The sequence below is a fragment of the Neoarius graeffei genome, chromosome 24, assembly GCF_027579695.1.
Source record: "Neoarius graeffei isolate fNeoGra1 chromosome 24, fNeoGra1.pri, whole genome shotgun sequence".
Lineage (NCBI taxonomy): Eukaryota > Metazoa > Chordata > Actinopteri > Siluriformes > Ariidae > Neoarius > Neoarius graeffei.
This window is the reverse complement of record NC_083592.1, coordinates 27,948,242-27,963,572: the sequence shown is the minus strand read 5'-3', so window position 1 is coordinate 27,963,572 and position 15,331 is coordinate 27,948,242. Positions and strand designations below refer to the sequence as shown.

Here is a 15,331-nt window from a genome sequence, read left to right as displayed (position 1 = left end):
CACTTTGTGTTTTGTCAAACATTGGAGCTTTGTATTCATTCTGAAGGTTTATTGTTATTAATATTGAATAAAAAGTAACTGGGATATATCATTGTTAATTATCATTCAAATTTTAGGTAAATTATTTTAATTTGCATCTTATAAGGATTTTATAAGGGAAATACGGATTTTGGAAGTTGGTTATACAGGTTTGATTGACCAAAGGTTGACATGTATGTACACACCCGATACAGAGGTCAACACAAATTTCACTGTTTGGATAATTCACATTTACATATTCAACAACTCCTGTCTATATTCTATTTTCAAAATTAAAACGTAAGCCGACGAAAACATGATTAATAAACTTTGTCTGAATGACCCTTGTGTCTTTAAAAAAATAAAAACTATTCCAAATATTAACATTCATGACTGAATTATCATATTGCCTTCTAGCAATTTTCTTTGCTATCTTTCATGGTTTATGTGATATGAACACAACGTGGCACTACTTTTACTCTTCATTCTGTCTGTGGTGGTCTAAATGATGATTCCTCAGGGTGGGCGATATGACAGTTTTGTTACATCATAATTCAAGACATTTCTATGATGCACAGTGAGCCTCATACAAGAAGTGATATACAAATTTCCTCTTATTTTTGTTTGGATCTGCAATTTATTCTTATTTTGTTAGTACCCATTGATTTCTGGGTTTCACCAATGTTTTCTTGTCTTTGCTTTTCTCTTAGGTAAGAGAAAATTGAGTGGTCTTTGGTACTCTTACCAAGAGAAGAAAAAGCATCTCAACTTCACAGTCAACAAATTGTTTATCCAATGCAATGAAAGGAGTTTTAATTTTGAGGAACATAAATGCATGAAAATCATAATTAATTTTCAAATATTATATGGTTTAGTGTAATAAGAGTAATTGAGTAGAGTAGTAATGACTGGATTATTACATTCGTGAAGAAATTCCACACAAAACAGTTGCACCGTCACATTTTATTTAGACTTGCCTTTGAGTGTTTCATTAATCCTTTCAAGTTTTCAGTTATATTATTTAACACACCAGACAATGAAATTAAAGTTGTGGAAATTTCTCATAATCCGTTCTTGATTTTGCAGGACTGCATCTGAGACAACTTGAGTTTATTGAAGACATTCAGGCTTTGCAGTTTGTGATGACGCCTTGTTCTGAAAATAAAATGAACAATCCTTTGAAAGCAGATGTTTGCAGGTTCATTAAAATAACAGCAAAAAAAAAAAAAACTAATAGACGACCAAAAGATAGAATTTTTTTCTATGTATAAATCAGTTTTAAGGTGTTCACACAGTAGATCTCTAACATCAACATGAAAAATGTACTTTTGTACACTTCACCACCTCTGTTTTAGACCACCACATCCAGCATGGTCACAGGGCGGAGCCTGCCAACTACACGCAGCTGACTCCGCTGAATCAGTGCCACTCTCTGCTGCAAACCAAAAAGATCAGTGCTCTCTGAGCTCCAAAAAGCTCACAGATTCCTTTCTCCCGTCTTCAGGTGACGAGGCCGACAAAGAGGAAACACTGCTGCCCGTGAGATCTCCCACAGCTCAACTCCACTGTCCATCCATCCATCCATCCATCCATCCATTATCTGTAACTGTTTATCCCGTGCAGGGTCGCAGGCAAGCTGGAGCCTATCCCAGCTGACTACGGGCGAAAGGTGGGGTACACCCTGGATATGTCGCCAGATCATCGCAGGGCTGACACATAGAGACAAGCAACCATTCACACTCACATTCACATCTACGGTCAATTTAGAGTCACTAGTTAACCTAACCTGCATGTCTTTGGACTGTGGGGAAAACCGGAGCACCCAGAGGAAACCCACACAGACACGGGGAGAACATGCAAACTCCGTACAGAAAGGCCCCCATCAGCCACTGGGCTCAAACCCAGAACCTTCTTGCTGTGCAGCGACAGTGCTAACCACTAGACCACTGTGCCACCCTCAACTCCACTGCTCCGGCTGAAACTCGTGAAGCTCCAGAGGAGCAACCCGCGCGCCTACAAAGCCCGCCTGTGACTCAACACATGGCTGGCTCACTCCTGCACTCGGCGCACTGCACTTCAAGATTCCCTCATGCCTTTTTCCACCATCTTGCCTTGAAACACAAAATAAAAGGGCGCTTTACTTTTTCCTCAACCTTGGGACCACTGTCTGTGCTCACCCACAGCGGCTCGAGTTGCCACACCACATAACATTGCTGAGTCTTGAACTGACCAAACGAAGCAACCCCAAGATCATAACACTTCCTCCAGAGGCTTGTACAGTGGCCTGTATTCATGATGGGTGCATCACTTCATATGCTTCCTTCTTACACTGACATGCCCATCACTCTGGAATAGGGTAACTCTGGACTCATCAGACCACATGACCTTTTTCCATTGCTCCAGAGTTCAATCTTCATGCTCCCTAGCAAAATGAAACCTTTTCTTCCAATTAGCCTAACGTGATTTTTTCATAGCCACACACTGTTTAGTCCCAATCCTGAGAGTTCTCGTCACATTGTGCATGTAGCTCTTACTTTCACTATTAAACATAGCTGTGGGTTTTACTGTTGATTTTTTTTTATGATTGAACTTCACCAAGCATTTAAATGATCTCTGATCACAAGACTTTTTTCCGAACACGTTTCTTCTGTGAAGTTCACGGTTCGCCACTATGCTTCCAGGTTTTAATAAAGCATTGGACAGTTCTTAACCCAATTCCAGTTGTTGTCTCCTTAGTTTTCTTTACTTGATCTTCTGCAATAATTTGACCCTTCTGAAACACAGTAACATCTTTTCCATGACCACAGGATACGTTTTCCGACATCGATGTTAAAGAAATGAGAAGCTACTCACCGCATCAGTTAGGGTTAAAAGAATTGTTCTCATCTCATCATCTCTAGCCGCTTTATCCTGTTCTACAGGGTCGCAGGCAAGCTGGAGCCTATCCCAGCTGACTACGGGCAAGAGGCGGGGTACACCCTGGACAAGTCGCCAGATCATCACAGGGCTGACACACAGACACAGACAACCATTCACACTCACATTCACACCTACGGTCAATTTAGAGTCACCAGTTAACCTAACCTGCATGTCTTTGGACTGTGGGGGAAACCGGAGCACCCGGAGGAAACCCACGCGGACACGGGGAGAACATGCAAACTCCACACAGAAAGGCCCTCGCCGGCCACGGGGCTCGAACCCGGACCTTATTGCTGTGAGGCGACAGCGCTAACCACTACACCACCGTGCCGCCTAAAAGAATTGTTGCCAGCTGAAATATATTAATCACTGCAGTAATTATCCAGTCAAAGGCTCTTAAGTATATGCTTATTTAAATTGAACGGCGACTTTTTTTTTCCCCCCGACAGGCAATGATTTAACAAACTACCAGCAAAATAATGCTGTATTTAAAAAGAAAATAAAATGAGCTCAATGATATTTCTTTTTAAATAAGGGGGTGGAACATATACAAGTGAGAGCTGGCAATTTTTTAATAAAAATACTAAATATACCTGAAAAAATGTATTATGAGAATGTATCACAATATTACAGTGGGGCAAAAAAGTATTTAGTCAGCCACCAATTGTGCAAGTTCTCCCACTTAAAAAGATGAGAGAGGCCTGTAATTTTCATCATAGGTACACTTCAACTATGAGAGAGAGAATGGGGGGAAAGAATCCAGGAAATCACATTGTAGGATTTTTAATGAATTAATTGGTAAATTCCTCGATAAAATAAGTATTTGGTCACCTACAAACAAGCAAGATTTCTGGCTCTCACAGACCTGTAACTTCTTCTTTAAGAGGCTCCTCTGTCCTCCACTCATTACCTGGATTAATGGCACCTGTTTGAACTCGTTATCAGTATAAAAGACACCTGTCCACAACCTCAAACAGTCACACTCCAAACTCCACTATGGCCAAGACCAAAGAGCTGTCAAAGGACACCAGAAACAAAATTGTAGACCTGCACCAGGCTGGGAAGACTGAATCTGCAATAGGTAAGCAGCCTGGTGTGAAGAAATCAACTGTGGGAGCAATTATTAGAAAATGGAAGACATACAAGACCACTGATAATCTCCCTCGATCTGGGGCTCCATGCAAGATCTCACCCCGTGGGGTCAAAATGATCACAAGAACGGTGAGCAAAAAACCCAGAACCACACGGGGGGACCTAGTGAATGACCTGCAGAGAGCTGGGACCAAAGTAACAAAGGCTACCATCAGTAACACACTACGCCGCCAGGGACTCAAATCCTGCAGTGCCAGACGTGTCCCCCTGCTTAAGCCAGTACATGTCCAGGCCCATCTGAAGTTTGCTAGAGAGCATTTGGATGATCCAGAAGAGGATTGGGGGAATGTTATATGGGCAGATGAAACCAAAATAGAACTTTTTGGTAAAAACTCAACTTGTCGTGTTTGGAGGAGAAAGAATGCTGAGTTGCATCCAAAGAACACCATACCTACTGTGAAGCATGGGGGTGGAAACATCATGCTTTGGGGCTGTTTTTCTGCAAAGGGACCAGGACGACTGATCCGTGTAAAGGAAAGAATGAATGGGGCCATGTATCGTGAGATTTTGAGTGAAAACCTCCTTCCATCAGCAAGGGCATTGAAGATGAAACGTGGCTGGGTCTTTCAGCATGACAATGATCCCAAACACACCGCCCGGGCAACGAAGGAGTGGCTTCGTAAGAAGCATTTCAAGGTCCTGGAGTGGCCTAGCCAGTCTCCAGATCTCAACCCCATAGAAAATCTTTGGAAGGAGTTGAAAGTCCGTGTTGCCCAGCGACAGCCCCAAAACATCACTGCTCTAGAGGAGATCTGCATGGAGGAATGGGCCAAAATACCAGCAACAGTGTGTGAAAACCTTGTGAAGACTTACAGAAAACGTTTGACCTCTGTCATTGCCAACAAAGGGTATATAACAAAGTATTGAGATGAACTTTTGTTATTGACCAAATACTTATTTTCCACCATAATTTGCAAATAAATTCTTTAAAAAATCAGACAATGTGATTTTCTGGATTTTTTTTCTCATTTTGTCTCTCATAGTTGAAGTGTACCTATGATGAAAATTACAGGCCTCTCATCTTTTTAAGTGGGAGAACTTGCACAATTGGTGACTGACTAAATACTTTTTTACCCCACTGTATGTACCAATATTATATTGTCATATCGCCCAGCCCTATGATACGTTAAACTGAGAACACATTCTAATTTCTTTAAGTAGCTTAAATACAAATTGGACAATCCGAGTACACAGTAAAACTGCTTGATTTTGAGTCACTGTTATTATGCATTTACTTACCCCACTGCAAATGTACAACTGGCTCCAGAGACAATGAGCCACAGCCACCTGCTTAAAGAACTAAAACAAAACCTTAACATTACTCATGGCACAATTCTGTAGTATGGGGACCTTGATGCGACACCTGAATTGCTTCAGACTATCTTTTCGTCGTTTGTACCTGTTTGGTGAATTGTGGAAGCGCAGGTAAGACACAACAGCAAGCAGCAAGAAAAAGATAAGCACTGACTCCAGGAGCATGAAGCGAGACTGCACGATCAACGAATTCTCTGTTAAAGAGTTAAAGATTTGTAGTGAATTTAAATTTGCTTTGGCAACTGATACAGAGACGGAAAATTGCATTTACCCAGAATGAGCAGCACGGAAGCACCAAGTGCAGTGAAATGAGAACATCCCAGCTCCACCGTGAGAAGGTAGGCGAGGGGCACAGAAAACGACCCGGCCAAAGCAGGTATCACTCGGAGGCTCCAAATAGGGACATTACTGGAGTATTCTTTAGTAAATGCAACAAGAACAAAAAAAAAGATGAAGCAGCAATTACTCTTCTTATATTCTTATATGAACTACTTGTGGAAGAACATTTTGTAACATGAGTCATGCTGAATGATTTAATCTCATGGCTACACACATTTTGATCCAAATCACATAATGTACACTAAATACTAACCAAAAGAGTGGAAATAAAATTAATGGGGAAAAAAAAAATCAAGATAGCAGAAGACCTGGAAACTCTACATAGGTAAGTGGAACAGAAGTATACAGTGGCATGCAAAAGTTTGGGCACCCTTACTGAAAATGTCTGTTACTGTGAATAGTTAAGTGACCAGAAGATGAACTGATCACCAAAAGGCAGAAAGGTAAAGACGACACATTTCTTTTCAGCGTTTTCTGCAAGATTTGTGTATTATTTATGTTTTGTACAACTGGAGAGTGAAAAAAGAAAAGGAACACCATGCGAAAGGTTGGGCACCCCAATACATTTGAGTTCTCGGGTAACTTTTACCAAGGTTCCAGACCTTAATTAGCTTACTGAGCTGTGGCTTGTTCAAATTCTTCGTTAGGAAAGGCCAGATGATGCAGATTTCAAAGCTGTATAAATTCTCTGACTCCTCAAACTTGTCCCTAAAATCAACAGCGATGGGCTCCTCTAAGCAACTCCCTCGCATTCTGAACAATAAAATAATTGATGCTCACAAAGCAGGAGAAGGCTACAAGAACATAGCAAAGTGTTTTCAGGTAGCTGTTTCCTCAGACTGTAATGTTATTAAGAAATGGCAGTTAACAGAAACAGGTGAGGTCTGGAAGATGAAGAAAACTTTCTGAAAGAATTGCTCATTGGATTGCTAGAAAGGCAAATAAAAACCCTGTTTGACTGCAAAAGACCTTCAGAAAGATTTAGCAGACCCTGGAGTGGTGGTGCACTGTTCTACTATGCAGCGACACCTGAACAAATATGACCTTCATGGAAGAGTCATCAGAAGAAAACCGTTCCTGCGTCCTAACCACAAAATTCAGCGTCTGAAGTTTGCAAATGAACATCTAAATAAGCCTGATGCATTTTGGAAACAAGTCCTGTGGACTGATGAAATCAAAATAGAACTTTTTGGCCACAATGTGCAAAGGTATGTTTGGAGAAAAAAGGCTGCCAAATTCCAGGAAAAGAACACCTCTCCAACTCTGCAGCATGGGTGTGGATCGATCATGCTTTGGGGTTGTGTTGCAGCCAGTGGCACAGGGCACATTTCATTGGTCGAGGGAAGCATGGATTCAAATAAATACCAGCAAATTCTGGAAGCAAACATCACACCATCTGTAAAAAAGTTGAAGTTAAAAAGAGGATGGGTCCTACAATAAAGACGATGATCCAAAACACACCTCAAACTCTACAATGGAATACCTCAACAGGCACAAGCTGAAGGTTTTGCCCTGGCCCTCGCAGTCCCCTGACCTAAACATCATTTGAAAATCTGTGGATAGATCTCAAAAGAGCAGTGCATGCAAGACAGCCCAAGAAACTTGTAGACCTGGAAGCCTTTTGCAAGGACGAATGCGTGAAAATCCCCCAGGTAAGAACTGAAAGATTATTAGCTGGCTACAAAAAGTGTCTACAAGCTGTGATACTTGCCAAAGGGGGTGTTACTAGATACTAACCATACAGGGTGCCCAAACTTTTGCTTCGGGCCCTTTTCCTTTTTTGTCATTTTGAAAATGTAAAAAATTAAAATTAAAGAAAATCTCATCTCATTATCTCTAGCCGCTTTATCCTGTTCTACAGGGTCGCAGGCAAGCTGGAGCCTATCCCAGCTGACTACGGGTGAAAGGCGGGGTACACCCTGGACAAGTCGCCAGGTCATCACAGGGCTGACACACAGACACACAACCATTCACACCTACGGTCAATTTAGAGTCACCAGTCAACCTAACCTGCATGTCTTTGGACTGTGGGGGAAACCGGAGCACCCGGAGGAAACCCACGCGGACACGGGGAGAACATGCAAACTCCACACAGAAAGGCCCTCGCCGGCCACGGGGCTCGAACCCAGGACCTTCTTGCTGTGAGGCGACAGCGCTAACCACTACACCACCGTGCCGCCCATTAAAGAAAATGTTTTTGCTTAAAATATAAAGGGAATGAGTCATCTTGAACTTTATGCCTTTTGGAGATCATTTCATCTTCAACTTGCTTAACTGTTCACAGTAACAGCAATTTTGACCAGGGGTGCCCAAACTTTTACATACCACTGTATTATATGGTCAAAGGTACATAAACACTTGACCATCACACTCATATGTGCTTCCTGAACATCCTATTCTAGATTTAGTCCCCTTTCGCTGTTATAATAAGCACCACACTTTCCACTAGAGAACGGAAGTTGGGATTTGTGCTCATTCAGCCAAAAGAGCTGCATAGTAAGGTGATGTCACTGATGTAAGGTGAGGCAGCCTGGGATGCAGTCGGTGTTCCAGTTCATCCCAAAGGTGTTCAGTGGGATTGATGTCAGGGTTCTGTACAGACCACTCATGTTCTTCCAATCCAAACTTGACAAACCATGGATCTTGCTTTGTGCACAGGGGCATTGTACAGGTTTGGGCCTCTTAGTTGCAGTGAAGGAAAATTTTAATACTACAGCATACAAAGCCATTATATACAGCTGTGTGCTTCCATCATTGTGGTAACAGTTTGGAGTGTGATGGTCAGGTGTCCTCAAACTTTTGCCCATATATTGGTCAGATTATTTCTCTATTTGACCACTTTTGTCACTTATGATAATGAAAGAACATCTGCAAAGCCTAACTGTTATTAAATGTCTTGTTGGTTTCATTCTTTTAAAGTAAGATTATCTCAACTTTTTCTCTCAACTGTACCGAGGTTACCTTTGCACAGTTTGCCAAAGCAAAACTCGCACATAATTTGTAATTTACCTGCTCCGATTCTGTTCCAGATAAAATTGCCATCAAATCCCCCTAGATAGCCTGTAAAGAGAGACACCTTAAAATAACGTAATTAAATTACTGAATGCAACATGATAACAGACATCAAGTCATCCAGGTCATTTTGGCTGTGTTTACGTTGTGGGTCTTGATGCACAATTCTGATATTTTGACACAGATCTGATTTCCAGCTGACCCATATCCAATTTCAACATTTATATCATTTCCCTGCCAAAATGTGAAAACAGAAACATTTTACCAGTAGCAACACTGTGGCTGTAGAAAGGAAGTGATACGGCTGTTTCCACGGAGATTATTGTGGTGTTCATCCTCTTAGTCTTAGTTTGCCTTGGCTTGGTCTTTAATTTTATGTTGGCACTGAAGCCATGATGAACTGTACCCTTGTCTGCCATGTCTTCCAAAAATGTCCTCACAAACAGCCCTACTGCTGTAGCTATAATTAACAGTTATATTATAGTCAGCGTCTTCATTTTCTGAGGAGGTTGAGAGTGTTTGGCGTTGAGAAAGATATTATGACGGCCTTCTATAGGGCTTTCATTGAATCCATCATCAGATACGGCATCATAATATGGTTTGGGAACCTCTCATCTCTCATTATCTCTAGCCGCTTTATCCTTCTACAGGGTCGCAGGCAAGCTGGAGCCTATCCCAGCTGACTACGGGCGAAAGGCGGGGTACACCCTGGACAAGTCGCCAGGTCATCACAGGGCTGACACATAGACACAGACAACCATTCACACTCACATTCACACCTACAGTCAATTTAGAGTCACCAGTTAACCTAACCTGCATGTCTTTGGACTGTGGGGGAAACCGGAGCACCCGGAGGAAACCCACGCGGACACGGGGAGAACATGCAAACTCCACACAGAAAGGCACTCGCCGGCCCCGGGGCTCGAACCCAGGACCTTCTTGCTGTGAGGCGACAGCGCTAACCACTACACCACCGTGCCGCCCAGTTTGGGAACCTGTCTGTTAAATTGAAAGCTCAATTGCATACCCTTATTAAGAGAGCTGGGAAAATTATGGGCATGCCCCCTCCTACATCATTGCAAGCTTTATTTGATGAAGCAGTAAGGAGACAGGGATTGAAAATCTCGGTGGATGAGGAACATATTTTGCATGGCGAATATGAAATGTTACCCTCAGGAAGGAGATATAGGCTCCCAAACTTTAAAACAAATAGGTTCAAACTCTCAATGGTTCCTTGGTCAATTAAACTACTTAATAGTAGGTCTTAGTGTGGTGCGAGTTGGGGGGGGGGTATTATTTTTAGGTTGTGGTGTAATTTTATGCAATCATTTTGTTTTATGTGTAATATTATTATAATGATATCTCTCTGAGCAATGTTTGTGTTAAGTAGCTCAGGGAAATGGCTGTGTGCAATATCTATGGACTGTAATACAAGGGGCTGTCTGTTTGGGGGGGTGTGGAGGCAGATGAACTAGGATGTATCTATGTTTGCATGTTACTTGTTTAGTGTTACTTGTTTAGTGTTACTTGTTTAGTTGTTAATCAGTTTAGTATGCTACATTTATGTTATATGGTTCTGTAAAATCACACTCTCTTGTTTGCCCAAAACAAATTTCTCTCAGGTAGAGATAATAAAGGCTCATCTAATCTAATCTATTCCACGAAATCGAATCGTACATGAGTTGACAGCCAATGAGGCGCATAGCACCAAGTTGGTTATCAGCCATTAGGGTTGGGCGGTATCCAAATTTTGATACCTTTAAACTGTCTCTGTGTTTTCCCGGGGTATACGGTATTACCAAGAAAAAAATAATATTTTGTTTCGGCCTACTGTGTAACGTGCGCTTATACCGGCGGACCTTGTCCAGACCTGCGCCTATGCCTCAAATGTACTATTTAAAAGCAGCATAGCGAATTGTGTGCATTGTGGTATGGATTAAGCAGCAAAGCGAATTTTGTGCATTGATGAATGGATTAAGAGATATTTCAAAGCATCACGCAACTCTTCCTTCATCTTGAAAATAGCATTCAACTGTCGTTTACACATGTCTGCGTTGAAACGCCATTTGCAGCACTATTTCACCTACTCCATCAAAAAAAAGTACACGATGAGCAGGATCAAGCATGGGAAATAAAAAAAAAAGAAAAAGAATCAACCAACACCCCGTTTAGACTGCGCAATAAACCATATTCTTCAGCGCAAATGAGGCGAACCTAATTCAAATGCGTGATAGCTGCACAAGGCAAAATCATATGGGCCCACGTCATGCCATGGCGGGGAAATTAATAATCAAATGGCCTTACCTTGCTTAAAACGTTGTCTTGATCACATAACTCCTTACAATTATTCCACTTAAATCCATACGGTTTAACACACCCAACAAAGATAGCAAGCGCATTGCTAATTCCCACCAGAAACCTAACAGTTTACGCTACGATGTTTTCTTCTGTTTCTTCAGTAGATGACATTTCAAACGTTTATTACCCACATCCCAAATGTCATACGTTATATTATTTTACCTTGTTGTTACTCATGTAACCTACTCAAAACACTCAGATTGGAGGTGTTCCCCTCTCGCGCCGTGACCGTCTTCTTACATACTTTACACACAGCTTCATCTGTGTTTGCTGGCTCTCCCTTTTCGTTTGGTTTGAAACCAAAATACTGCCACACTGCCGATGTTGGGTTTTTTTTTTGCCACTAACTCGTTATCTTGACTTGCCATCTTTCAACCGCGGTCTCAGTCTCTTGCGAAGCTTTCTGTCAGACTCCAAATGTCACGCAGGGTTGCCATGGTAACGACATAAACAACCCTGCACGCGATGAGAACTTCTTTAGGAAATTGATAGAATTAGTGAAAATACGATCACACAGTTATTCGGGATGATCTTCAATGTATTATTTTATATTATGACCTCATGTACTCCATATTTATTTAGATATTATATATTTTTTTAAAATGACGGTAATGAGACCGATACCGTTGGTACTTTTGGATACCTCGGGATACCTTCTTACCGTCCAACCCTATCAGCCATGTACGGTACGATGAGACTGAGTGGAATAACTGTTTTATTCTATCCACATTCACTGAATTTTGAGAAACAGAGCATTTTTAATTTTTGCAAATTCGATAAATAAAAACTTTATACAAAACATTCGACAAAATCATTTCTGTTTAGAATGTAAACTGGCGAAATGACAGTAGCAGTTTGTGAAATGCTATAATAATAATTCTTGAAAAATAAAATATATATATATGCTCTTACCATCAAATACTTTTGTTACATTTTGTTGCTTTTTTTTTGTATTTTTCGGGGTTTTCTTCTTCTTTAGGGTTTTTTGGCAGTTGGCAAATCAACTTAAAGGTGCAATATCACCACCGACTGCGCTGAAGTGTGGAACAGGTGATATTGGGGGGGGGGGGGGGGGGACTATATCCTTTTAGTTATTTCTGTTGCTTTTGAATGCTTAATAAAAAATTTGGGGGTTTTGTTTTTGAGTAGAGTTTTTATTTCATCCTTGGTTGGTTCAGCAACACGCTCCATTTTGTTTTTCTCAACTCACAGTATATGAGCTGATATCCTAGTCGTAGAGTAGCCAATCAGAGCGCATATATTTGCTTACATCCAGTGAATGTGGATAGAATAATGCAGTTTATTTTGTATAGCTGTATTCCTGTACAGATTAATAAAACAAATTGATTTCATCAGGAGGGTGACGTTGGTGTAGTGGTTAGCACTGTTGCCTCACAGCAAGAAGGTTCAAGCCCAGCAGCTGACAAGGGCCTTTTTGTGTGGAGTTTGCATGTTCTCCCCATGTGGGTTTTCTCCGGGTGCTCTGGTTTCCCCCACAGTCCAAAGACATGCAGGTTAGGTTAACTGGTGACTCTAAATTGACCGTAGGTGTGAATGTGAGTGTGAATGGTTGTCTGTGTCTATGTGTCAGCCCTGCGATAACCTGGCGACTTGTCCAGGGTGTACCCCGCCTTTCGCCCGTAGTCAGCTGGGATAGGCTCCAGCTTGCCTGCGACCCTGTAGGACAGGATAAAGCGGCTACAGATGATGGATGGATGGATTTCATCAGGACTCCACTGATTACGATTCAGGTGCGTCATTTGAGTGCCAACTGATTCATTTTGGCCAAACATCAAAATTACTAGCAGTACGTCAGATGTGAGTGTTTAGATGTGTATAAGTGACCAGAGATCAGATATGTTTCAGATTTAGAGCCTCATTTGAAGGTGAAAAATATGATCCAAGCTATTTACACATATGGATCTGTCAATAATCAAGGGGGAAAAAGGGAATTAGTCAAGAACGTAAATGCTTTCCAGGCTGTGTACTGTCAAGCCTGATCATGATGACTTGGGGCTAACCATTGGAGTTTTATTTTTCTCTATTTAGTTGTACTTTGTCAGCTTCAACAGAATATTACACCAAGTGTTATTCTGTCACTTGTTCAGCTGGCACTAAATTTTTCTTGTCTAGAAGTTCAGCACTTCTTGTACCTGACTTTTGCACTCGCACGTCACTCTGGATAAGAGCGTCTATTAAATGCCTGTAATGTAATGTAACGTAACGTCAATATTACACAGACGTGCAGTACATGATATGATCCCAACCCAGGTTCTGAAGTTCAGTATGTCTTGCATGCTTTAGTGTTTTGGTGCTCTGCCACACCCACTTCAACTCAGAAAGGGCTGGTACTTAGCTGATTAGTTAGATCAGGTGTGTTGGGAACAAGAGAAAACACTAATGTACAGTACAGGACAGGGGTTTCTCCTACACCCAACACTATCAGAGGTCAGATCTCACCTCCTAGTGCCAGGATCATGTGCCCAAAAGGTGGTCCACTCTCATCAATGAAAAACACCCTCTTCATGTACAAAGACACAAACTGTCCATAGTAAACCTCGTCAAAGCTGTGGCACAGAGAGCTGTATGAGATGTGTGTACACACACACAAGCAGTGCTACAAACAGAGGGATTATAATGCTGTGCTGTAATAAAAATACTCACACGACAGCTTTGGGAAACTGAATGCCGTACAGTCTGGTCAGGAGCCCAAAGACTGTGACTGCAACCAGCAGCACATTAATGTCCACTTTCACCGTTAGTGGTATTTTAACACCCTGCATGGTTGCAGATAATAAACACTATTTTCAATTTCAGGCGTCCATCAGATACCTGCAAATTAATCTGACACGCGTTTGGGATAAAAGCCTCGGCAACAAGCTCTTTAACTCTGAAACAGGTCTCACTGCACTACTCACTCTTCCCTATTCACTAATATCCAGCCCTGTTACTAGAAGGCTACTTCTTCTTCTTCGGTTTATTGGCGGATCACGTCTCTTTGGTGCATACCGCCACCTACTGTACAGGAGTGTGTAAAGGGACTTAGACTATCATGGCTATCTGAACTGTTTAAGAAAAGAGAGAGAGAAAAAAGGATCCTAGATCCTTTTAATTAAACCTGTATCATTAAGAAAAATAAATATGGATTTGATCCTATCTCTTTGCATTCCTTCTTCCTTAAGGATGTTTTCTATTCCTGCCCCCCCTTCAGCATCTGACATGTCATCCTCACAGTTCCCCCCCAAACACTATGGAATCAATTTTGTGCCAAAATGTTCATACAATACTTTTGAAATATCAAACAAAAACGACAAATCAAAATACAAAAAAAAAGTCTATTTTTTTAGACTGGCAAACAAATTATTCGTGTAATCGTGCAAAATATCAGTCTATTACTCTTCAGAAACCTTTTATTTTTGTTCCGCGTCTTTCTCAGTTTTGTTTGATGTAATTTATTTTGGTTGCGATTCCAGCTTTCTCGTTTGCGCTCCCTGACTTTTTGCTTGCAGTTTTGGCCCAAACTTCACGTGTGGGCGGGCTGTCCAGGAATGCATTCCCATTGGCTAACTTGTGTTTGACTGACAGCTACGCTCAGCCATTCCCTACTCGGATTCTGGCGGACTGTTTGGCGAGTGTCCGATCCATTGACGGTAAACAAGGATCGAGTGGACTTCAGTGGCGACTATGATATTGAATTAATTCAACAAAGTGTCAGTGCGGGACAGATGTGTTGTACGGTATGTGTTGCAGTAGTGCACATTATGCAGGTGTGTTTAACGTTAGCAAGACAGCTATTATATTGGGTAGTGGAGCTAAGGCTAACATTTGACTTGCCACGAAACACCTGCATAATGTGCACTACTGCAACACATCTGTCCCGCACTTACACTTTGTTGAATAAATTCAATATCATAGTCGCCACTGAAGTCCACTCGATCCTTGTTTACCGTCAATGGATCGGTCACTCGTCAAACAGTCCGCCAGAATCCGAGTAGGGAATGGCTGAGCGTAGCTGTCAGTCAAACACAAGTTAGCCAATGGGAATGCATTCCTGGACAGCCCACCCACACGTGAAGTTTGTGCCGAAACTGCAAGCAAAAAGTCAGGGAGCGCAAACGAGAAAGCTGGAATCGCAACCAAAATAAATTACGTCAAACAAAACTGAGAAAGACGCGGAACAAAAATAAAAGGTTTCTGAAGAGTAATAGACTGATATTTT

The 15,331-nt window shown here is 41.6% G+C and overlaps 1 protein-coding gene across 4 annotated transcripts in view; it reads right to left on the bottom strand.

Annotated features, from left to right (window-relative positions):
* The window catches only part of pomt1 (protein-O-mannosyltransferase 1), a 43,759-nt gene extending 29,707 nt beyond the window's left edge, over window positions 1-14,052 (bottom strand). The window contains exons 1-6 of one of the 4 annotated variants that reach the window (XM_060906970.1): window positions 13,777-14,052; window positions 13,573-13,679; window positions 8,752-8,802; window positions 5,675-5,821; window positions 5,489-5,597; window positions 5,329-5,388 (exon numbers count right to left, since the gene is read on the bottom strand). In XM_060906970.1, the coding sequence (XP_060762953.1) occupies window positions 5,329-5,388; window positions 5,489-5,597; window positions 5,675-5,821; window positions 8,752-8,802; window positions 13,573-13,679; window positions 13,777-13,895 (593 nt within the window). In that variant the 5' untranslated portion in view covers window positions 13,896-14,052. Of the gene's footprint in view, window positions 1-1,048; window positions 1,138-5,328; window positions 5,389-5,488; window positions 5,598-5,674; window positions 5,822-8,751; window positions 8,803-13,572; window positions 13,680-13,776 lie in introns of those variants that run through there. The other 3 variants (XM_060906972.1, XM_060906974.1, XM_060906973.1) reach the window with 3 other exon arrangements.
* Between the last annotated feature and the right edge of the window lie 1,279 nt (window positions 14,053-15,331).